Source organism: Neophocaena asiaeorientalis, unplaced genomic scaffold, assembly GCF_003031525.2.
Source record: "Neophocaena asiaeorientalis asiaeorientalis breed wild unplaced genomic scaffold, Neophocaena_asiaeorientalis_V1.1 scaffold683, whole genome shotgun sequence".
Taxonomy (NCBI): domain Eukaryota; kingdom Metazoa; phylum Chordata; class Mammalia; order Artiodactyla; family Phocoenidae; genus Neophocaena; species Neophocaena asiaeorientalis.
This window is the reverse complement of record NW_020173497.1, coordinates 90,748-116,920: the sequence shown is the minus strand read 5'-3', so window position 1 is coordinate 116,920 and position 26,173 is coordinate 90,748. Positions and strand designations below refer to the sequence as shown.

The 26,173-nt window shown below is 39.1% G+C and overlaps 1 protein-coding gene across 1 annotated transcript in view; it reads right to left on the bottom strand.

Annotated features, from left to right (window-relative positions):
• Nucleotides 1–26,173, bottom strand: part of LOC112401351 (teneurin-3) — a 200,643-nt gene that overhangs the window by 152,042 nt on the left and 22,428 nt on the right. The window contains exon 3 of the mRNA XM_024747546.1: nucleotides 3,898–4,136. Coding sequence (XP_024603314.1) covers nucleotides 3,898–4,136 — 239 coding nt within the window. The remainder of the gene's footprint in view (nucleotides 1–3,897; nucleotides 4,137–26,173) is intronic.

The following is a 26,173-nucleotide window of genomic DNA, read 5'->3' as shown; positions in this document are numbered from 1 at the left end:
TTTTATAGTCATAACACGAACATTAGAAATTACAAAGGAAAGGGACTTCCCTGGCGGCACAGTGGTTAAGACTCCGTGCTCTCAATGCAGGGGGCCTGGGTTCGACCCCTGGTCAGGGAACTAGATCCCACATGCATGCTGCAGCTAAGACTTCGCAGGCCACAACCTAAGACCCAGCGCAACCATATAAGTAAATAAATATTTTTAAAAAGCAATTACGAAGAAAAAAAGTGATAACTTTGATTACTTAAAAAATTCTATACGGTATACGGCAAGACAACCAAAAACAAAGTTCATAATAAATCGGAAGAGTATATAACATATGACAAATGATTCATATCCTTAATAAACGTGTAACTGCCCCCCCAAAAGAACAAAAGCCCCAATAGAAAAATGGGGGAAACTACACTATTCCTACACATACATAAAAAAATACAAATGGCCAATAAGTATTTGAAAAGATATTCAGCACTACTAATAATAAATGAAAACAATAAAATGTTTTAATTTAAGACATTGCCAAGGATTACAAATACTGATATTAAGGGGCACTGGTAGTTGTGTAAACTGAGGGTAATTTGGCCGTGGTCCTTTGGCACAGAAAATTTCTTTCAAATAATTTATTCCGACCAAAAATTTGATTGACGGAACCCAGCTGCACATATAAACACACACACACACGCGCATAAGAAAATAGTCACTGCATTTTTTGGAAACCGGTTAATTAAAAATAGCTGCTAGGGCTTCCCTGGTGGCGCAGTGGTTGGGAGTCCGCCTGCCGATGCAGGGGACGCGGGTTCGTGCCCCGGTCCGGGAGGATCCCACATGCCGCGGAGCGGCTGGGCCCGTGAGCCATGGCCGCTGAGCCTGCGCGTCCGGAGCCTGTGCTCCGCAACGGGAGAGGCCATGACAGTGAGAGGCCCGCCTACCGCCAACAAAAAAAAAAAAAAAAAAAAAGCTGCTAAATGTTGTTTAATGAATGATAAATGAGAAAGTCTGGTACAAAATGAATTAAAAATATGGGACTCTAGATGTATATGTGCATCGCGAATATCTGGAAGGGCAGACACCAAAAGGTTAGCAGTGGTTACCTATGCAAAGATATAACACTTACCTATGGGAATTAATTTTAACTTTCTTGGCCTTTCTTTAGTCTCTGAAATTTTTTATAGGGATAGGAAAAACAACCAAACAGCAAAGTCTGTCCCCCTCCCTTCCTCGCTTTCTGACTATCCTGAGATAATTTTATCTTAGAGAAGAGACTTGTAAACGCTACGGTATCTCATAACTTCTCATGACCTTATTGGAAGGTGAGAAAGAAAATTCTAGGCGAGAAATAATTTCTCAGGCCTTTTATTTTACTTATTTCTTAAGGCTTTGACTTTATATTGACAGTCAATATGAGGGAAGGGGACCTCTAAGGGAATGGAAAGAAGAAAATTTAAGGATGGCTGCCCTTTTGCTGAAGGTTGTGAGGTCAATGTGATGATGACATTGGTCTCCCATTGATTGTGGGGCTTATCAGGCTGATCTCCCTCTCTGCTTTACACACACACTCAATAGAAAAGGACAGCCTTCCCGGGGAAAGAAGTGTCCTTTTTTTTTCAAGGGTAAAGGCAGTATCTTCACTCTCAAAATGATTTATCATGCTAACTGATGCAGAAATGAAATGCTTTACCTGATGTAAACAACAACAAACAAAAAACCATTATGTTAGAGTGTTAGTTATTGAAGTACAGGAAGACCAGTGAAAATTCTAAGTATATTTGTGTTTAATTAAAGCAATAAAACGATGAGATAATTCTCTGATGATAAAAGTAATTTTTTGGCAAATAACACTTGGATTGTATCACCTTAATTTCTAGGACAGTAACTAAATCTTAACAGATGTTCAACAAATATCTGTTAAACTAACAAGAGTACGTGAGTATATTAATTATATAATTTGTATGTTTCTATGTGGGGAAAGATAAAATCAAAGGGAGACATTTATGATAGTGGTACTGGTAGGCGTAAAGTAGGGTGCTAACCACTAAACAGTAAAAACAGGAAATATGAAAAAAAGGGGAACATTTGAGTCCCTGACGGATATATTCACTGACGGATCCTTAAAAAGAGGACAAGGCTCACAAATAATAGTGATGTGATCTCACATTAAAATGCTATTTTTCTTCCTAGTCACACAATGTAAATAAAATTAAATGGTATCAGAGTTGATATTCAAAATATTTAACAACTGGTAGGACACAGGTACTTAAGGTCAGAAAGGATGTCTGGCCACACATCCGCAGCACAGACACTGAACTCTGACCATGCACAGTACTTATCTAGCCGTTTAGCATGTACTATAGTAAAAAAAAAAAAAAATCCCATACAAATACATATGCTTAATTTATTACATCCCATTTGTGACCGGTGCGTTTCAGACACCATTTAAAATTCTTCAGCACGCTGCTGACAAGTACAAGTAACGTGTACAGTAACCGGAAGAGATGCTCTTAATGGCTGGATATTTTTTAGCTGAATACTAGAAATCTGTCTGTGAACACAGATTTTTGTTGTGACCTTCCTCGTGTCCCTCGAGTGTTATGGAACGGTACAGCAGTACATCATTAGTGTGTGATCTCGGCCAAGTGGCAACCCCTTTGGTACCTGGTTTGACCACTTTTACAAGGAGGGAGTTAACTTAGATTGAAAAAAGACAGAAAGTTTCATCTCGCGTTCATCTCTGATGGACAGTGGCTGTACGAAGCCCCGTGATGACGGTAACGAGGCTGTGTGCAGGCTTAGTGGGAAAGGGTGCCCGGATTCATTAGCGATGTCGGCCACGGTCAAAGAATCAGAAGTCACAGTACTCCACATGCCACCGAGTTGGCAGCCCTGACTCAATTATCTCTAAAGTTCCTCCCTTCATGCTCTAAAATTCTATTTTCCTCTTAAATGACGTGACTCAAAATGGTTATTTCACTTTCCAAAGGACATCATTCATAACTAAGGAGTACTGTAGTTAATGATAGAAACTGGTTCACCACGGAAGCGTCACACTATTCTACAGACAGCCATGTGATTCTCTTATTCAGCTATAGAATTTCATGGGCATCACACATCGCTTTGTAAACTTGAGGATGCATCACTGGCTGTTGTTCTTGTTGGCAAAACACACAGCCTGTGATTTATCTCAGTGGACACCATTTGCATTTCGGTGCGGTGGGCCTTTCCCTACACTTAGAAGCAGATCAAGGTCAGATGTGGTCATTTCTGACACTTGAATAACCAACTTTCCAATAGTGTGAACGCTCATCTATGCTCTGAAACGGTTAGAGGAAAGGCATATTTACAACTTCTATTAGCAGCTCCCATCATTTGGGTGACAAAAAACATGATCGATACCACATCGGAAAAGCTGGCAAATCCACATAGAGGAGCGCGCGTGTGATCCAGCCATTGTTTTATGGATGGTCGGTTCTCTGGAGAGTGTTTCCTGAGTGCAAGAGGATGGCCCTGAGCGATGGGTTTTACATTTAGACAGCTGAGCTGGCTGAAAGACAGTAACATCGCAAGGAGCAGAGAGCTTCCTATCGACTGCCCTGAAGGAGATTCCTGCACAGAGTTCATTCCGCCTACAAGCGCATCAATTATCTCCTGGACATGAAATGCCACAGAGCTGCCCATATCTCACGAGGGACAAATCCGACACACACAGACACTCTACTGTGTGTCCAAGACAGACCTCGTGCCTCATGCAAAGGCAGCTTTTCCATCTATCTACGTATGATGGAAATTACTTAAAACACTCTGCGATTTACCATGTATCAGTACCAGCCCCTCCCCCATGACATACAACCTCCAAATACACACCTTGTCCAAATAAATAGAGTTCTAGAAATGTGTTCTTACCTATAAAATACGACAGAAGTATTGCCAGGAGCACTGAGACCCCTACAGCACACAGGGCGGTGCATTTCCAGCTACAGTACTTTGAAGACTTCTTGAATTTAAAAGCACTTCTTGATAGGGTGTTTCTAGGTAGTGGCCGAGTAGGCGGCGAGTAAACAGAGCCAGATGCCATTGTGTATCCTGGGGTTGCAGTACTGAACAGTGGCGTCGTCCCTGTTCCTGTTTTGAATAGGAAATGCCTGCGGGATGGGAAAAAAATCATAATAAGATACAAATAGATTAAAATGTGAGAGACAGAGACGGCGAGGCATGAGCTCTCCTCTCTTTCTCTCTCTCTCTGGCTTTAAAATCATTTACTGCATATAATTCAAAAAATGAGAAATTAAGAAAATATTTTAACCAGAAAACCCAACTCAGAAAAATGACCCTGGGATGAAAGAGACTGGTTTGTAATGAATACAGGAGGATTTACGCACACAAATGATTACTGAGAGACCGCAGAGTTGTTCTAATCGTACCATTTCCTGCACAAAACCATTTTGGAAGTTCCCTTTATGAACTGCCTTCAGAATATCTTCACATTTCACTTAAGAAAAGTAATTATATTACTTTATAGCTATGCGTGGATTTGCTCTATTTGAGAATATGTACTCCTACAAACACAAGCACACCCAGTCACGTGGTACAGACTGATTTCTTTTCTGGACATGTGTGAGAACTTTCTTATCCTTCCCCTCCCCAATAACGGGTACCGTCAAGCCTGGCCACAGGCAGCGGGTCAGTTCTCCAGGGGGGCAAACTAACCTTATCTTTCGCTTATGTCAAACATAGCCAGGGAAGTAAACCTGCTGGAGGGAGGGATAGAGAAAGAAAGGACTCACAGAACACTTTCTAAAACCAGCCTAAATAAATGAAGAGGTTAGTGAAGCAAGTTGTTAGATCAACTACAGAAAGATTCCCTAACGACTTGAGCCAAACGAGAGTGGGGTAAACTGCCTCTAAGAAGCGGTCTGCTCTCTTACCTTGAAAACGTTTAAGCAGAAATTTGAACGATCACACAACAGGAGTGCTGTATAGGGAATTCTTTAGGAAAGATGACTCGTTTTAAGATTTCTATTAACAATAAATGTCCCCAAATTTAGAAAAAAGCACCATGTTTTTCATGGATTACATTTCATATTATGCTAGTATCTGATTGTGTATTTAGTTTGTGTCCCAATATTTACTATCATTTTCCCTAATAACACATCCAATTAAGTCAACAGACAACTCTCTCTTTTCTATGCAGGAGGCTATAGGAAATACGCTGGAATATTCCACCACGGTACAATACAGTCTTTATGCAAGATGATTTTAGATGGGACACAGCTCACTCTTTTAAATTGTAATACAATGTACCTATTTTAATGGGTATTAGAAAATACATTGAGTATATCAAACAAGTTAAGGGGTTAAAAGGACAGAACTTGGAAGCTAGATTGCTGAGGTTCAAATCCTGCTTTACTACTACGTATGTGTCTTTGGGCAAGACAGCTAACCCCTCTCTGTGTTTTGGTTTCTTAATCTGGAAAATACAGATAGTAATAGTATCTTCCTGTCGGGGTTGTTATGAGGCTTATATGAGTTAATATTTACTGTAGTGTACTTGGAATACAGTAAGCACCGTGCTTCAGAAATGAAAAAATCAAACTCATAATTTTACAAATATTATTGTTTATGAAAGGCTAACCAGGTATTTAAGTTAGAGTCCATTTCCAGAAAATTATTAAGTAAATAATAGTGTAGCTGGTGTACAGATATGGTAAAAGTCATGAAAATTTGCCTGACAGGTATAGTGGAAAAAATTCTAGGTTAGAAATCAGAAGATTGAGGTTTAAGTTCCTGGTCTAACATTTCCTACTTTTATGATCCTATTTTCATCTGTAAAATGATTTACTTATCTCACAGGGTTGTAAACCAGTTAATGCATCTAAAAATGCTTTGTCAACCACAAAATTAGAACAGATGCAAATGATAAGTAACTACTTCTGTAAATTATACTAGCGACTGTATTGTGAATCCATTTTCCCCCATGGAACAACTTTATAAAGCAAATTTTAAAGTTTATAACCTGAATTAAATGGTACGTTGGAAGCAGTATTTTTAGCACCTACTACCACGTTTATATTCAGCATAATTATTAAGAATGTGGGCTCTGGATCCGGACTGTCTGGGTTCAAATCCAGACTTCACCTATAACTATCTGCATGAAGTTTCTAAGTGGCTCAAATTTTCTGTGTCTTGGTTTTATCATCCATTAAATGGGAATACTAATAGTACCTACTACATAGGCATTTTATGAGGATTAAATGAAGTAACCTACGTGATGTGCTTACATCTGGCACCAGGAAAGTGCTGAATAAGCATTAGCTATTTTTCTTCCCAAATTCACTCACTGGAATCTATATTCCAAAAGACCCAAAGTATCGTTTGAAGACTTTCAATCCCAAATCAGAATATAACACCCTCACAACCAATGTCTACAAAAGGAACTCCCTGGTTTACAAATTTGACATCGGTGATCCCACACATAGGAGGGCACGTACGCTGGAGAAGATGGAGTGTGTGGTGCCAGGGAGGGCCCCGATCGTCCAGATCAGGGGCAGGCAAGCTTCTTCTGTAAAGGACCTAACAGTCACGATTTTAAGCTTTTCTGGCCATACCATCGCAACTCTGCTTCTATAGTGACTGCAGCCACAGACGATACATACTTGATTATGGCTGTACTCAAATAACATTTATTTATGGACATTGGAATGTTCATTTCATGTCATAAAATATTCTTCTGCTTTTGACTTTTTTTCAATCACTTAAAGATGGAAAAATCATTCTTAGCTCACGATCACTACAAACACAGGTGACAGGTTGGATGTGGCCTGAGAGTTGCAGCTGACCCCCTGCTCAAGGCTCTCACTTTCTTCAGGGTTATACATGAAGAGTGAGTGAGCAAGGGTCCCAGCGGCCCACAGTAACAGACTACTTCCTCCCTGCAAGTGGAAAGGAGTAACAAAACGCATTCTGAAGGATACATATCCACCCCTCTTGGAGAAGGAAAAGGTGAGGCACGAAAGATAACGGAACCAGACAGAGATCCTACTGAAGGATCTTTACTTTCCATCATTTACTTTCCTCTTTACTTTCCATCATATCATCACGCTTATTTCCTTCAAAGCGCTTATTACAGTCAGTTTCTATCTTGTCCATCTGTTTACTTGGGCGGTGGGTTAAGTTTTTTTAATGTTATTTTAAATGTGCATTTTTCCTCCTTAAATCTCCCCCATTTTCTGTCTTCGCGCTTCCTCCCCTTTCTCAATTCCAGCAGCTGCCTTGTTGCACTGCCCCCCGGAGAGACGAGACAGGACAAGAAGTAGAAACAGCCTGAGTGTCCTGCCGGTTTCCCAAAGCCCAGTCTACTGGGTGAAATGGGGTGGACTGGGGTATAACCAGAATGTTTGGGAGAAACGTAGTGTGACGTAAAATAACGGTTTCTCTCCAGGTGGGGGGCAGGAAGAGAACCCTCGGGGAGCTGATGAGAGCAGAGGGCTCCACAGGGCCCAGTGGGACAAGCCTGCCCGGGGGAGGGCTGGGAGGGAGGCGGGGGCTGAGGGTCCCCAGAGAAGCCTGAGGCTCTCCCTATACCCCGACGGAGGGTACGGAAAGGGCAGAGCGAGCGACCCGATGAAGCCAAGCACCCCGAAGCAAGCAGCATGTGAACAGCGACCAGTATGCAGGCCCGTGGCCAAAGACAGACGCCCTTGCCTTGGTCTTTGGTACCATGAAGAACCTCTGGGTGGGGTGAAGTAGAGAGCATCTGGATATAACCAGAATGTTGGAAAGAAATCAAATTTAGGAGGTAAAGATTCCCCTTAGACCAGACAGTTTTCCCGTTACGCGTGAGGAAGAGGGAAATGGGGGAGAAGGCGCTGAGAGCAGAGGATTCGCTGTGCCTGGAGAAAGAAGCGGAGGCCAGGGAGCGGATCAGCAGCCCTGAGAATGGAAGACACGTGTCCTCAGACCTCAGACAGAGACCGGCAGAGGTCACAGGGTGCCCAAGAGAAAACTAGTGGGTGGAGGGTTGAGGTGATGAAGTTGTGGAGACCCTCCCTGGGATTTCCGCATCTCAGCGTGATTCACAGGAAGCAGAGCGACCTCTACGGCTTCAAGAGTAGCAGAGAAACTGGACCCAAGCGGCCTGCGCAGACAGGAACGCAGCTGTCGCGGCACCCACACTGCGACTGATAATGAGGACACAGCATGAACGCTCAAGCCCTGGGACTCCCTGCTGTACTCACAGCATCGCGACAGCGTGGGCTGGGAGACGGAGAGACCCAAATCACCCGAGCGAAGTTTCCAGGGATGGGAGTTTCAAATAAAATCGAGACGGAAATAGAAAAACATGAAGTTGTTTGTCTAGCACCCTAAATTGACGGATATGAATGGTATACCCACTGCCCAGATCTCTGGTCTGTCTTCTCCAGTTAGAATGTAAGCTCCCCAAAGCCTCATTCGCCTCTAAGTATTTTCAGGACTTAGAAAGTTCCTGGTACATAACTGTTGCTCCGTAAATACTGTAAAATAAATAAAATGGTGACTATTGTGCCGATGTGGGCAGTGAGTCTAACAGAAATTAAGCACCTTTTGGACAAAGACCCACAGCTAATAAACAAATGATGGAATAAAAATAAATAAAAGTTGGAAATTATAGCAAACCCGATCCTGGAAAATGCATCAGAGCTTTATTCAGAGCGCTTTGGGTCATTTCTCGACGGGAAATGGGGTTTGAACCTCAGCCTATGGACCATGAAAGATTATGATCTTAGCCTTAACACTGAAAACATGGCTTGAGACAAGGAGTTAGACACATGCTGACTTCCAATCAGACATCCCTCTTCTAGTTTCCAAAATTTGTGGTATCAATACATGATGCCCATCTGCTTTGGTGATCCTGGCAAGGAACTCTTTCAAGAACTAGGCTTGAACGACTATGAAATTATTATTTTTCTTAAAGCAAAATGCAACTGTGAGATACTGTTGAAAACAAAGATATATTACTCAAAAATACACTGCTCATCAAGGTTAGCAGAACTGAAGACTCTACTTTCAAAGAGTTTCTAATTGTATTTATTTTTAAATAAATTTAGGACTGTACTGTTTATATTGTCATACAGTCTTTTAGTTTATTTTGTAAAACTCAAGTAATTTATTTATTTTCTGGCTGTGCTGCACGGCATGCAGGATCTCAGTTCCACGGCCAGGGATGGAACCTGTGCCCCCTGCAGTGGAAGCGTGGAGTCCTAACCACTGGACCGCCAGGGAAGTCCCCTAACTTATTTAATACATAAGTTTACTTTTGTCGCTGCAAGAGAAAATAGAATCTGACTGTTTTGGGGGTTATTTTGGCCACTGACTTTAAAGCTCTGAAGTGCATTTCCCCTTCCTCTGTCTAAATGACTATCCATGTTGGGGGTGGCATCAAATTAGTGCCTTGGAGATGTACGTGCATAGCAAATAAAGAAACATTATAAAACCCTGAAAGAGAAACCAAATCACCCTCAATTATATTTTGGAACGACTGGCCTTCAGTATTTTCAGATGGCTTTCTAGGGTGTAAGTACAGAAAGAATTCGTAAAGACTGCTTAAATCGATGTATTTTGAAACCACTTACAAATGATGGCATTCATGTGAGGATGATTCTTTAAGAATCATTACAGCCTCAAAATAGGTATGTTAAAATACACATGTAAAAACCTCTTAGACATTAAGTGGAAAAGGTCTATGTCAACCTACTTTCTATAGAGAACACTTGGTTTCAGATTTGGTAGGAATCTGTCCATTTTTAGGTTCAGACAGGATGCCGTCTTTCCAAAATCAACAATGCCCTTTCCACTGCAATACAGAAATTACCACACACTGACGAGTGTATTTTGTGACATACCTGTATCTTTAAGCCCAGGATCTTAAAAAAACTGTTTCAAGCTCGAACACAACGCTTAGTTTAGGTCTAGAATTCCACAAATATTTAATAAATGAACAGATAAATGACTACTGGAATTCAGCTACATGAAAAGTATACAAGGAGTTTCCAGAAAATTCTTTATCACCTAATTCTCTCTAAGGCACCCACTCCTGTGTGTCATGATGGTCTTTCCCACCCTGTGACTCTTCACCAGTCACACAGCCTTGGGGAGATGCTTCTCACATATCAAAAATTCTGCAAAAATTACTGTCAAAAACATATGCTTTTGACCCGGCATCCACATGAGGTTTGGAGAACAAAGACAGGGATTTTCTTTCCTTCTCAGACCATATTTGGGAATGAAACAAGTGGATCCTGTGAGAATATGCCCTCATTGTATTCGGCAATAAAGCAGAAGCAGCAGCAGCTTCCTTGTAACACAGGGCATACCAGAGCAGCCTGATCTTGTTCTGATGTTTCTAATGATGCCCTGCACGGCACCTGTCTCCAGTTCCTCTGCCATTTGTGCCACCATTTTCACTCTGGTGACAAATGAGAGATGCACACTTGAAGAGAAACTATCGGAGACCGGGAGGGGGAAAATCAATTTCAAAGCCCCAAAGGCAGCCGGTGCAGAAGGTCACCGAACACTAACACTTGCTTTGTGGCTTTGGAATCTTGAGGGGGATTCTATTAACAACAACAGACAGACAAGCACCGTGGAACCGCGTGGCGTCATTGACTGTCACGCCGTGAGGCAGCGAAAACATAAATGGGGAGAATCACTCAGTATTAAGCACAATTAATAGTTGCTCGTTTTTCTTCTGAAGTTGAAAGATCCGTTTCTTTGTTGATCTGCCTTCACACCAAGCTTTTCATTTCAGCTTTCCGCCTTTGCTTCTAGCATATATTTCTAACTGACCCTGTGATGGATCTTTCCCTGGGTCATGCCACAAATTTTTAATTACTATCTAAAAAATGACATAGATGAACTTATTTACAAAGAAACAGACTCACAGACTTAGAAAACAAATTTATGGTTACCAAAGGGGAAAGCTGGGGGAGGGATAAATTAGGGCATTGGGATTAACATATACACACTACTATATACAAAACAGATCATCAACAAGGAGCTACTGCAGAGCATAGGGAACTACACTCAATACTCTGTAATAACTTATATGGAAAAGAATCTGAAAAAGAATAGATACATGTATATGTATAACTGAATCACTTTGCTGTACACCTGAAACTAACACAATATTGTAAATTAACTACACTCCAATACAAAATAAAAAATAAAAAAGGAAATTAGGAGGGACACAGACTGAATCTCCTTGTCCTTCTTGCTGTCTCCATTCCCACCTTTTGGTCACTGTCGGTAACTCTGTCCTTAATGTTTCTCGGATTTAGGGGTAATTTTCAATTACCATTCTTTTCTGCCTGCCCCCTCCTCCAACCAGTATGCAACCAGTATTCAACCAGTCAGAGAATCTTGCATTCTTTCCTTTATAGCATTTCTCCTTTGCTTTTTTCTCTGTTTCATTCTTTTCTTTTCTTTTGCCAGGGTGGAGAAGTTCTCCTGAGTTCTTATACCTCAACTTCCTCTTTTTAATTTGTTTGGCAAACACCAAGAATGGGCACAGTAACATTTTCATTTCAAATTTCCTTCTACTCTCAAGTGAAATGTCATGTTTTAAGTACGGAACCTGCACAATGCACTGAATTACTCCTATATGTCCAGTCATAACTTCTATCTACCTTTATCTCAGACCACTTACAATGGCTTTTTCTTGCTGTTTTACTCAATCTCTCAGCAGGTACACTTTGTTCCTTGGTAACTCTTCACTTTTGATTGTTTTTGTCTTTCAAAGTAATCACCACAAAACTTACTATTGTTAAGATTTTTAGTGGAAAAATAATCAGATTTTTGGAGTAAATTTAAATGTGCCTTTCTATATCATACGGAATATCAATTTATTCACTGCTCATTTTATAAGATCCTAACATCAAGTACAAAATTAAACAACTTATAAAATGCAATTAAATTGTAAGCTTACAAGCGTCACCAGGAAACAAACAGGTTAATAATAGTCTTTTGTTCAGAAGCTTAACATAATCATTATACTCCTCTAAAATCAAGAACATGGTTTAATAAGTCGGAAATTATAGGAACCAAATGAGAAGCATCCCTGGAAAATGTGTTATAGCATCATTTAAAGCCGTGTGAGTCATTTCCTCAGTGGGACATTAGGATAGAAGATAAAAGTGAAAAAGAAAGTGTGCAACCACTGAATGAAATTTTAATTAGATTAACTTCATAATTGGTTATCTTCATAGAAAAGAGGGTTTTTTTTTTCCTTCCATGTTTTATACAGTATTACAAACCTTTTGAGAGATGAGCAAACAAAGCAAATGATTAGGATGAAAAGAGAATAGCAGTGAGTGTTCATTTCCTGTCCCTAAGGCACAGCTGAAACCTTTACTGGTGCCACACAGACACCTGGAAAACTATTTCTATTGTCTAAAACCTGATACATCTTATGGGGAGAAAGGCTCTATTCCACAGGAAATGATGCTTTCTTCCTCCTCTTATAGTCTTTGTTGAATAGAGAGAGTAATTTACATCAAACTAAATGTGAACTGTTTAAATGTCTTGATGCCTTGCCTTCTATTTACGTTTCTAGGCAAATCAATAAAAATTTTACCTATAATATAGATTGCTTGCTGCAAATTGGATGCTCTGATTTCAAAGACAATGTGCCAGTAAGAAGAAAGATTGGCAATATGTGGCCAAATTCACAACATTTTCAGAATCCAAAGTTCTCACTTAAGAGCTAAGGATGGGCTTCCCTGGTGGCGCAGTGGTTGAGAGTCCGCCTGCCGATGCAGGGGACACGGGTTCGTGCCCCGGTCCGGGAAGATCCCACATGCTGCGGAGCGGCTGGGCCCGTGAGCCATGGCTGCCGAGCCTGCGCGTCCGGAGCCTGTGCTCCGCAACGGGAGAGGCCGCAACAGTGAGAGGCCCACGTACCGCAAAAAAAAAAAGAGCTAAGGAAATTTTAAGTTATAGGTTCTTTCTCCTTCCGGCAAAACATAACTTTCTGGATTTAAGAGGCTTATTAAAGGTCTCATAAGATTTCCTCAACATCAAACAGCTCTTCTGATTCTGATTTTCAGATTTAAAGCAAACGAATCCCACACTTGTGGATTAAATTTACCTGGTAATATATGAAGGCTAAAATTAACTACTGAGTTCAAAATAGTTTTAGTCACTTGAAGATGCCCAAACAATGGATGGTTTGCCTGGAATTCATTTTAAGATAAAATACTTTCTAAAAATTTTCAAAATATACAAAATTTAATTATTGTGTTATCTTTCATATTGCCCATTATCACTCACTTAATTACCTGTAATCTATCATTGACAGTATATACACTAAATATTGCATGAGTTAAAAGAGACCCAAATATTTGTCAGTATTTATTTATTTATAAATTTATTTATTTCATTTATTTATTTTTGGCTGCTTTGGTTCTTCGTTGCTGTGTGCAGCTTTCTCTAGTTGCATCACACGGGCTCAGTAGTTGTGGCTTGTGGGCTTAGTTGCTCCGCAGCATGTGGGATCTTCCCGGACCAGGGCTCAAACCTGTGTCCCCTGCATTGGCAGGCGGACTCTTAACCACTGCACCACCAGGGGAGCCCTGTCTGTATATATTTATAAGAAATGATAAAACTGAAAGATGATATTAACTATTGTCTCAGCACTTTGAACCTTAAAACCTGTGCTTCATTATCACAGTCTTCGGAATTTTCACTATCAAATTCTGATTTTTCAGGTCCAAAGCCAAGTGGATTATCTGCTAAATATATACTTAGCAGCATTTGGTAACTGATTAAAAGGCTTGAAAAAGCAGTTTATTTAAGTGGTGTGCTTTAGGGTGACGATGCAAGCAAATATAACATTTTTGGCAGCTATTAAACAGAAAACTAAAGAAAGCAAGCGCGTGTAGAAAATTAGCTGTTTCTATTCAAGGCTGGGTTCCTATTGGTTTTCCTTACCTTTCAGCAACTGATTCTCAATAGATATCCAGAGACCTCTGCAATTACTTAACTGTGCTTAAATACCTAGCTGTTTGGAAAGAAACCTCCATCAGTCAAGGATGATGGCCCTAAGCAGTTCTGTGACGATTCCGGAACTAAGAGATTGCAGAGGCTGCTATGAATTTTCAGGGAGAAGCCTACCCACACTAACATCTGCATGAGACTGCAAAAAGTATTCTGCAGTCACCTATCTTTCTCATGGAAATGGGTCCATCAGACTGATGATGGACTCACAGATTTTGGTAGGGCCTTGTGAACTTACATACTCAAGGGTCAGGCCACCAACATGAGGAGAAAGGTACTTCGAGACTATTACACACATTAAAGCAATGGTTCTCAAACTCCAGTTTATATCAGAATCCCTTGGCAGACTTGTTAGAAAAGGTCTGGGGTGCAACGCCAGCAGCTAATGCAGCTGGTCCAGGGACCACGTTTTATTCAAGACTCCCATCCAGATTGTACAACAAAACAGAAAGTCAGTTCAAAAGACTCCTGCTTAGACAGTCACTGCTGCTAGCTCACTTCAAGTTGTCAATTTAGAGCAGCTGTAATTTATACAATGCGAGGCTCAATCCATCTGATCTCAGAATCAAATGGTTTAGATATATTTCATTGCTTTGTGTCATCTCACTCAATCCCTTACTTCCAATACCCCCCCTTCATTGTTCCTCCCTTTCAGTTTCACCTGTTTGTTAAGAAACTGGTTGCTTCATCCTTTTTAATCTCATTGCTACTTTTAAATGTCTACCGTGTTTATTGGCCTTTACTTTATCTCTAAATTAGACACCAGTATCCATTCTCTCCTGGCTCTTCCATTTCCTAGAGGTATCTATATTTCCATGTGCTTATCAAACAACATTCAGCAATATACTTTCTTATTTCACAAGTACCTTCTTTTAGGGAGTTCTTTCCTTTTCTCTTTGAACTTGACACTTGGACTTGTGAGTCACGTAGAAGGCTAGCTGATAATTCACCTTGGGTATTTACAGCTTTCCAAAAGGTTTCACTACTTTTCTTCATAGAGATGATGCTATTTCTCTACTCTTAACCTTTTTGGTTGGAATTGTTTTTATATATTCTTTTTTTCCTCTAAAAACTTTGCTTCAATGTATTACCTGGATTAAAATCTATCTAGGAAAGAAACAGCTATCTCTACTCATTCTCTTTACCTATTAGAAGAGACTTCTGGAAAACTCAGTTCTAAACATTTAAAAGCACCGTATACACACACACAAACATAACCTCCTTACTCCTTTACACACCTGCTACTTTGAGGGGAAGGAAAAAAATAAGAGTATTTTCCCACACAACATGCCTTCTCCCTAAGTTTTCTCCTTTGAAGCAGCTGAGGACAAAGCAGTGACAATCAAGGTGCTGCCCCCAGCACTGGCCACGGCGGGTACACCACCACACACACCCTGACAAAGGCTACAGCAGCGGTAGCTTCTGATCCACAAAGCTACATGATGAAAAAGAATTGTTTCCCTGAAGTTCAGAGGTAGCAGAAATCCCCCACTGAATCCTCATTATTACAGGTGAAGTGTTTTCTATCCTTTACATATTATATTAAAACGTGCTTTCAAGGGTGGGAGCGACAGAACCAGTGAAGAGTAGTACTTAACTGGTAGAAGGAAAGTAAAAAGTATTGGGAGGACTAGTGTTTAATTAACTTCTTCAATAACCACTATGGTAGCGGCAGCCCTTGCCAAAAGCTTTAACTAAGAATAAAAAATTATCAAACGGGACCTAAAACCGGAAGAGGCTTGTCTCAAGGGGGGATTAAAAAGGTGAAACAGTTAAGAAAAATAAAATTTACCTCGAGTGAGTTAATGATAAACGGAACCTCAATATTTTTTCATTTTGATCATTTAATTTCTGCTAATTTTTAAATAGGACGAGTCTAGAAAAGGTGATGTGTGCATGTGTGTGGGTGTGTGTGTAAAGTTTCTAAGAACTGGACAGGGCTCGTTCAAAATGGATTAACTGGGAGTTCCCTGGTGGAACAGTGGTAAAGAATCCGCCTGCCAATGCAGGGGACATGGGTTTGATCCCTGGTCCGGGAAGATCCCATATGCCACAGGGCAACTAAACTCGTGGGCCACAGCTACTGAGCCCGAGCACTGCAACTTCTGAAGCCTGTGCGCCTACAGCCCGTGCTCCACAACAAGAGAAGCCACTGCGAAGAGAAGCCCGCGCACTGCAAAGAAGAGTAGCCCCTGCTCGCCGCAACTAGAGAAAGCCTGCACTCAGCAACGAAGACTCAACGCAGCCCAAAAAAAAAAAAAAAAAAGTGTACTTTCTAAAAAAAACCCAAAAAACAAAATGGACTAATTATTTTGCTTCTAATATAAGGTATTATTATTATAAATCTAATTGAAAATGCTTTATAGTATAATATACTGTGCATCCCTGAATTGCAAAAAAAGGAAATATTTTAGACTCCTACTAATTAAAATACCTCTTCTTGTACTACCTTTAAATTAATTATGGTATGCATTTTAAAGAAAAATATTCTAAATAAGAAAACTAAACATCCTCCAAGTGAGTAATCAGCATTAGAATGTAAATTACATATTTTGACATGAAAACAGAAAACAAGTATGTAATGATTCTAGCTGTGACACAGTGAGTTAGTGAGGCTGCTAAACTATTTCATGCTGATAGCATGTTGTGTTCTCAAATCTATTACACTTTTGAATTGATGTGCTATTATCTTTGAACAACTTTCACACTAGGAGGTGATCCCAGCAAGGAAAATGTCTTAAATGAAAAGCTTATAAACAAGATACATTTCACTGCTGTTACCTGAATTAATATGAGCTATTAGTGGTTGTACAAGAGGTTTGAGAAAAAAATTGTTTTATAATATTTTACAAAAAATCGCAGTATGAATGTATTAATAATTATACATTTTAGCAATTGCCTCTGTATCAATTTATAATCATACTGAATGTACAACAGGTACGTGGTAAGTACAGCATTATGTGTTAAATGATCTCTGAAAATTGGGAGGCAAAATTCTAGACAGTATTAAGGTGATTTGTGGGAAATATATTTTAGTGAATTCTCTACTGTTTTATACGTTCACTTTTCAGTCTTAAGCAAGAGACGTAAAATATAAAATTTAAGTATAACCACAGTTGTAAAAAATAAATAGGTCTACAATAGGAGGCAAAGTATTTTTATTATGACTTGTTTTAACTTAGACATGTTTATAATCAAGCAACAAGTCATGTTATACAGTTTGCTTGGGAGCATCAAGAACTGAACAACCAGATTAAATATGCAGACTTTTTTTAAACCATTATCAAGATGGCTAAAATAGTTTAATAGTCTTTGTTATATTTTAGTTATTTTAACTGTGTAGCCATGGTATCAAATGCCCAAATCTATATTAGATATTTTCCTACATGTTTTAAGAAATCAATTACACTGGGCTTCCCTGGTGGCGCAGTGGTTGAGAGTCCGCCTGCCGATGCAGGGGACACGGGTTCGTGCCCCGGCCCGGGAAGATCCCACATGCTGCGGAGCGGCTGGGCCCGTGAGCCATGGCCGCTGAGCCTGCGCGTCCGGAGCCTGAGCTCCGCAACGGGAGAGGCCACAACAGTGAGAGGCCGCATTCCGCAAAAAAAGAAAAAATAAATAAATTAAAAGATATCAATTACACTACTGTTGGCAGTTATTACATACTAAATATATTAAAATTAAGATGGAAATGAAAAAGATCTTAAAATTCCTATGTGCTGGGCTTCCCTGGGGGTGCAGTGGTTGAGAATCTGCCTGCCAATGCAAGGGACGTAGGTTCGAGCCCTGGTCTGGGAGGATCCCACATGCCGCGGAGCAACTGGGCCCGTGAGCCACAACTACTAAGCCTGTGCGTCTGGAGTCTGTGCTCCACAACAAGAGAGGCCGCGACAGTGAGAGGCCCTTGCACAGCGATGAAGAGTGGCCCCTGCTCGCCGCAACTATAGAAAGCCCTCGCACAGAAACGAAGACCCAACACAGTCAAAAATAAATAATTTATTTAAAAAAAATTCCTATGTGCTATTTGAACAAGATTTAATCTACTTAATTATTAATTCATTTAATTATTGGTGGCTTAAAATTGCTCAGCAAAGCTCTTTCTATAAATTTGAGAAGGAAGTGTGAATATAGGTAAAGAGAAGAATTTCAGGTGTCGATGTCAGTTGATGAAGAATAAAAGAATTCCAGGGTTGTTAAGAGATGTTGAAGGTATCCTAATCAATCAGATGTGTGACAGTGAACAAGAAGGATTTAACAAAACAAAACAGAAAACAACCAGTGCAAAGAGTGGTGAGTGGTTTAAATTAGGCTGATTGAGGACCTATTTACTGTGTACAAAGAAAAAATCATGTAATTTAAACTTCATAAAATCTCCACTCTGTGTGATTGTAAACTCTGCTTTTTTTTAAGATGAGAAAACTGAGCCTTAACTTGGCAAAGTTAGTACAGGGGCAAAGTCATGACTTTTTGTCCTTAAAACTTACGTTTTTTAACCAGTTATGTAATATAGTAGTAGTCACCGAATGAGCTGTGTACCTTAATGCATGTGTAAAGCACCCTTCTATCTGTATTTATCTCGTATTTAAAAAAGATACCAGGCTTTTATGATATTGAATACACGGATGACTGTGGAGCCTACAGCCAGTCCTTTTGTTGGAAAGTCATTAATGTTCATGAGGTATCCTGAGACAGAGAAAAGAGCTCACCGAGAGGAGGGGTTACCAGTAACGTCCTCACCTTTTAGTTTTTGCAGTTTGTGTGTGATTAATTCAATACAAAATTCTTCACTCATTCTTTGGGATGAGTAGTGAAGTGATCTTGAAAATCTTTTTTAACCACTTAAAGGTTATCCAGCGAGCTCATGGCAAAGTACCCCCCAAGAGTTATAAACCGTAAAAATGGGTTAAATATATAAAATGGGTCCAAATTTGCTGACCTTTTCGGTGATGACAAGTGGCTGTCAGTAGTATGCTACCAAGAATTTATTTTTGAAAAAATTATTTATGTCTCTTTAAGGTGCAGGTATTATTCAAGAATAAGTAAGAAAGTACTGCTGCTCTGAAGGAACTGTTAGTCCAGAGAGAATATTTTGAAAACGTGCATTTGGAATTATTTTCATTATAATTTTGTTGCCAAGAACGGTGATTGCCACCTATGCCAATTATCAGTTTTCTAAACTGCTTAAATGTCTGCAAAACATGGAATTTTAGTGGGGTTTGCCTTCGTTTACTTAAAAATGTGAAATTGCAAAAACATCCAATTAGTTTGCTAGAAAATGAAATTAGCCAAGATACAACAGATACCGTATGATCTCATTTATATGTCGAATCTAAAATAATTAACTTCGGGACTTCCCTGGTGGTCCAGTGGTTAAGACTCTGTGCTCCCAATGCAGGGGGCGTGGGTTCAATCCCTGGTCAGGGAACTAAGATCCCACATGCTGTGCTGCACAGCCAAAAAAAAGAAGTCAAACTCATAGAACCAGAGAGCAGAATGGTCTGGTTGCCAAGACCAGGGCTGGGAGGTGGGGGAACTGGGGAGACACTTTCGGTTATAAGGTGAATAAGTCGGGAGCTAATGTGCAGCCTGGTCATTACAGATAATAATACTATATTGTGTACTTGAAATTGCTAAAAGAGTAGATCCTACGTGTTCTCACCACACATACACACAAAAGATAACTATGTGACGTGATGGGTGCGTTAATTAACTCAGACACACACACACACACACACACACACACACACACATATAAAATCATCATGTACACCTTAAAAAGACAAATTGTACAATCTAAATATATACAACTTTTATTTGTCAAAAGGAAGTATATATAATTGTTAGGATTGAAAAATGTTTAAGGTATGATGACTTTGATATGTAATTATTTCATAAGTGTATATTTAATAAATAATTTACTAAATGAACAAACTTAACAGACTTAAATAAAAGAAAATTATTTAAAAATATTATCGGGGCTTCCCTGGTGGCGCTGTGGTTGAGAATCCACCTGCCGATGCAGGGGACACGGGTTCGAGCCCTGGTCCAGGAAGATCCCATGTGCCGTGGAGCAACTAGGCCCGTGAGCCATGGCCGCTGAGCCTGCGCATCCGGAGCCTGTGCTCCGCAACAGAGAGGCCGTGACAGTGAGAGGCCCGTGCACAGCGATGAAGCGTGGCCCCCGCTTGACGCAACTAAAGAAATCCCTCGCACAGAAACAAAGACCCAACACAGCCAAAATAAATAAATAAATTTAAAAATAAATAAATAAATAAAATAAAAATATTATCTATTTCATTTCATCCTTTCAAGTTTTAGTTTTATATATGTATGATAACATGCTACAACTGTATAATTTTTAATTTGATAAATATATTTTGGAGTTGTGTACTTTATTTTTCTCTTTCATATGTAATAAAAAAATGTGGAGACATTACAAGAAGAAAAGGTAATGAATTTGGAACCTGAGATCTAGCTGAATGCTAGTGACCACATGATCTCAGGTACTTTACTAAATCTCCAAGTACCTTACAAAGAAGTTAAGATTAGATAATCTCTAAAATCAGTTCCCACCTTGAAATTTGCTCTGGAATATAGTCCAATCTTTTTCAGAAGCAGTCATACCTTCTACAGGTCCTCCATAATAAACTTGAGTTTTTCATATGGGTACATTTCATAAACATCTGCTGAATGAATGAATGCATTCAGGCTTTATTTTATGAAGTATCACTACTCCACCACTATCTCAGATAATTTCTTCCCCATATTATCACTGTTAGCTTTCTCTAAAACAAACCCAAAGCCTGTCTTTGAAAATTTACTTCATAATTTATTTCCTCTAGGAAGTCACCCAATTAAACTGAGGATATAGTGATTATTCTCACAATAACACAATACCTAGCTCCAAAGCTGAGAATGCTACCTAACTGCTCACAACAATTAATCAGCGTAAATTCCTGGTAACTGTCATTGCCTTCACTGCCTTGGTAGCTGTCATTTACCTTTATAAATGCTAACTCAATTATTTTATTTTTAAAGGTATAGCATAAGAATAAAGAAAAAAGAAACTGAAGTGCCAGATACTTTACATATGATATTTCAAGGAATACTTATAAAATGTTTGTGAAGTATCAACAAAGGTTATCAGGTTATCAGGTAAAAACGTATAAGTACTTGGCCCAAGGTTATATAGCTAGTAGGATGTTGAGATTTTAACCCAGATCTGGTGTCTAGTACACCATGACCAGAAAGAAGCAATATTCTATTACTGCAGGATGTAACTGGAGCAAGATGACTTCTGGTAGTAGCACTTTAAGTGGTTCAGAATATGAGGTGAGATGCAAAGAAATCATAAAGAGGGCTTTAGCAGAATCAGAGGGGTTATCAAATAGAATTTATTAAACTTAGTTGGCTAATTGCATGTTCAAGAATTTAATCTTAATGGGCTAAGAAGAAAGGGTTCTGAGAATGGTGTAATACGACACAGAGTCAGGTTTGCAATTAAGGGAGAAAGAAATCAAACAGGCGCAAGAATGTCAAGGCAAAATGAAGAAACGCAGGAAAAGAAAAGCAATTGTCTTTGACAGGGTATATATTAATTGGTGATGAAACCAGGGGATGAAATTTTAGAGAGAAACACATAGTTTTGAAATTGCACAATAAATTCTAGGAAAAGATAAAATCAACATGTAGTAATGATGTTAAGTAGAGACAACACACACACACACACACACACACACACACAAAATCAAGGAAAGAGGACTGAAACATATTTTCACAGACAACATTAGTGAAGAGTAAAAGAATTTTTTAAAACTTCCAAAAACAGTTGCTGAGGAAGAAGAGAGGTATCTCAAAATGAATAGGTCATATCCGGAAAAAGATTATGGTTAAATCACAGTCATTAGCTACGACCAGAGTAGTGGCACAGATGACCTTTTACTCTGATCATGTTCAGAGAAGCGACCAGAAATGTGCTAGGAGTAACTAAGAATTCATTACTCTAAATACTATGGAAATTCAGGTTATCATATATGAATATTTTATACAGATTGATGTTATCCAAAACCAAACATTACCAGAGTATACAGTATTTGCAACTGGTTGGAATTATGCTTTCAAAAATCATCTAAGGCCTACAGCAAATGATTAATACATACTTTCTTGGTATCTTAATTACTATTAAAAAAAAACTGGTTCACCTCAGTTAAACAAAATAACTCTCCTACTCTTTTGTACAGTAACTTCATCATACTCAAAAGATACCTAAAGCTTTAAAAACCTTAAATATAACTGGGGTCTAACTTCTGACTGATGTGAAGACAATGCATCTATCAAGGCTTTTATGGATTCATTCCAAACATTTATTACTTTAGTTAACTAAATGTTTCAGGGATATGAATAGTTGCCTTTCATTATAATTTGAAGATTTTTTTTCTTCTCAAGAACAAAATTAACAGACTTGAAAAAATTCATGTACTTTTTGTTTAATGACAGGAATAGTGAAAAAAAAAACCAAGAGATTTTATTCTGGTAAAACTATGGTTAAGGCTTGGACTACCTAACTCATAAAGATAAATTAGACATAATTATTCCAGTTAACACAAATATGTTCTTCATTCCTGGAGTGAAGAGAGCTACTTAATAATAAAAGATATTCATCCAGCTGTTAAGCAGTTGGGTTATCTAATCCTATGCAATGGCTGTTATTACTATTATTATTGTTTGGTCATATTTAGAAAAAACATTTATGAAGCACCTATTGCCAGATGAGTTGTTTACATTATTTCATTTAATACAACACTATTATGAGTAGGTATTATTATTGCATTGGAAATTGACCTCAGATTTAAATAAGTAAATAATTTGTAGATGACTACATGGAGAGTTTAAATGAGGGATCTACGATTAAAAATCAGGTCTGGGGCTTCCCTGGTGGCGCAGTGGTTGGGAGTCCGCCTGCAGATGCAGGGCACGCGGGTTCGTGCCCCGGTCCGGGAAGATCCCACATGCCGTGGAGCGGCTGGGCCCGTGAGCCATGGCCGCTGAGCCTGCGTGTCCGGAGCCTGTGCTCCGCAACGGGAGAGGCCACAAGAGTGAGAGGCCCGTGTACCGCAAAAAAAAAAAAAAAATCAGGTCTGACTGCAAAGCACATGTTCTTCTCATGATGCTAAGCTGTGTTTATACCTCTACTAGATCTACTAGGTTTTATTCAGGAATATATATCAATATTGACTCCTGGGAATGACCTTTATTTTAGAGCTACAATCAGCCCACAGCCTACTTTCTCATTTTAATTATTGGCATGATGGCTGCTAAACAACCAAATTGAGACTATAGCATTACAGCTGGTTAGTAGCAATCCTGTATTAAAAATGATGCTTTTGCTTTCACTTAGTAATCATCTTTGAATCTTTATCTCATACTTTATTTTAGAATGAGGACTCTTTCAGTATAAGAGAATGGTTTCAGAAACCAAATTATAATGTTGCCAGAGACACATGGATCTTTGAGTAAAACCAGGATCAAATTAATCTTTGCTTAACATTTTTAGTTAATATATGATTTACCTTTAACATTTTACATTTAAGAAATTAAATTTGAACTTTTTGGGAAAAAAAAGTCATTCAACATGCTGACTTCAGTATATGCCCCCTCCTGTTCTCTTGATACTGTGAGAAGAAAATAAAGACGACCATTTTATGTATCATTTCTAGGAGTGACACATTTTGGGGGCCAACAGAAGCTTTCTCTGTGAAGGGGTTGACAAAGGGTTAAATATTTGCTACATGTTGGTAACAGAAACTACAAAGTTTCAAAGTAGGAGTCACACCTGTATTCAACCAAGGGCTGCCTTTCCACTGCCTCTAACTTGATCTCTGTTATTATTAACCTTATGTATAAAATAATTTGAACTTACAAAGTAACTTTACTCTTGGGAATAAAACTTCGCAGGGTAGCCATGTGCCTCTTTGCCCACCACAGCCTTGGTTTATGCCTGTAGTTCCGGTGTAACTGTTCACAGTCCCCTTTCACTCTCATATTACCCTGGTTTGATGATCGATTATATGGTTACGATAGAGCACAGGCGCTGAACTAGGACTGCAACAGCTGCTGGAATTACCTTCCTCTCATTGAGACAAAAATTTTTAAGCCACAAATTGAAACAAGTCTTAAATATAAACACCTCCTAGCAAATGCTCCTGCATCACACATCCGTCTTCCTCTGTCTTCCTATTACTCTTACAACTGGACACATATCCCTCTATGGGCCTTTTAACAAATACCGTAAGTTATTAAAGGTGAAATATTTCAAGAGATCTGGAATCCCTTGAGTTTTACTATTCATTAGTATGTAATTTTAGATGAGTTTACTGCTCTTTTTTTTTTTTTTTAAACAAATGGAGATGGTGAGACTCTCAAAGATTAATTAAGAATATCTTAGGACTTCCCTGGTGGCGCAGTGGTTGAGAATCTGCCTGCTAATGCAGGGGACACGGGTTCGAGCCCTGGTCTGGGAAGATCCCACATGCTGCGGAGCGGCTGGGCCTGTGAGCCACAACTACTGAGCCTGCGTGTCTGGAGCTTGTGCTCCGCAACAAGAGAGGCCCGTGTACCGCGATGAAGAGTTACCCCTGCTCACCGCAACTAGAGAAAGCCCTCGCACAGAAATGGAGACTCAACACAGCCAAAAATAAATATAAAAATAAATGAATAAATAAAAGATTACTATTTTAAAAAAAAAGAATTTCTTATCCTAGATCCACATCTGATTTTGAAGTTTACGTTCAGTAACTTTAGCTTCTTCAGTTTTACCTCTCTTTACTGTATTTTGTGATTTTCTCTTTGTGATTTTCTCTTTTCCCACAGGTGTCCTTGGGTTTCCTCAAACTATCTTTAACCAAAGGATATGGCATTACTCAGTAAACTTAAGTCAGTAGATTACCTTCCCAGGTATATTTTACTTACAGCTGTATCTTTAATTATGGAGGATCTTACTACTTACTGCCTTGTTAAAGGTAGCTGGTTATCAGCTTGTAGGTAAAGGTACAATTTTTCAACTGGGGAAGCTCTACCCTGGTACTATACGGCCAAGATGTGTGTGTTGCTGCCTAGACTTCTAATAGGCAAGGCTGACTCAGACCTGATTGTCTTTCCTTTTCCTTAGAACCATTTAGAGCGAAGATAAAAGAGGGGGGAAAAAAAAGGAGAATATCTTACTTTAGTAAATGATACTTCTGTTTAGGTTTTTTTTTTTTTAAAGATGTAGCAATTGATCTCACATTAAAGCAGCCCAAGACACTTTGATATTTGAATTAAAAATGTAATAATAAAAAGGTAATTTAATATGCAATTTCATACATTAATAATTAGCAAAGCATTGCTGAGCTACAAGGTAAAAAGCTATGGGAACATCACTAATGAACTATCAAGGCCAAAGTAGACTTCAATAAATGAGACTTTAATAAATCTTTTATTAAATAGCTACACATGAACCACTTGGTTAACATCTAATAGGTAACTACTAAGCTACGTAATTCACATATGTAAGTGAGCAACTTGCAGGCAATTAACTTTACAATTGCTGAAGGTCAGGAATCTCAATCGAGTCTCCGTACTGCACCTTTAAGTGGTGCTATCCTGAGTCAAGTGTACACTTTTCTTCAGCTGCTCTATATTCTGGTAGCAGCTATTATTATGTACGGAAGCAGCTGAAGTATAAAATAAACAAAGCAAGAGCTATAGGCTATCAGATGCCCTACAAATGAATTATACAAAGTACAAGAAATACTGAGCTCAAAGAAAAGGAGTCTTCAGAAAAGTTCTAAGCAAGTACTGGCGTTCTGTCTAGGCCCTGATTGTTACTTTTAGGAGATGATGAGATGATAAGAATATGCTTATAAACGGCAAATGCTTGTCCGCATCTTGATGTAACTCTAGATCTGAAACTCGCTGGAGATGGGCGACCAGAGCTACTCTGTTTACTGGGTGGAAGTGCATAGTACACAATAACATCGACAGTCTCCAGCGGCAGCGACGGCTAAGTTCATTAGAGAAAGGAATACACACACTTTTATGGAAGCAAGAAACTGCTGGTGGGAAAGCATGCTTTTTACTAAATCAAAAGGAAAGCTACTGTTGAAACAGACAG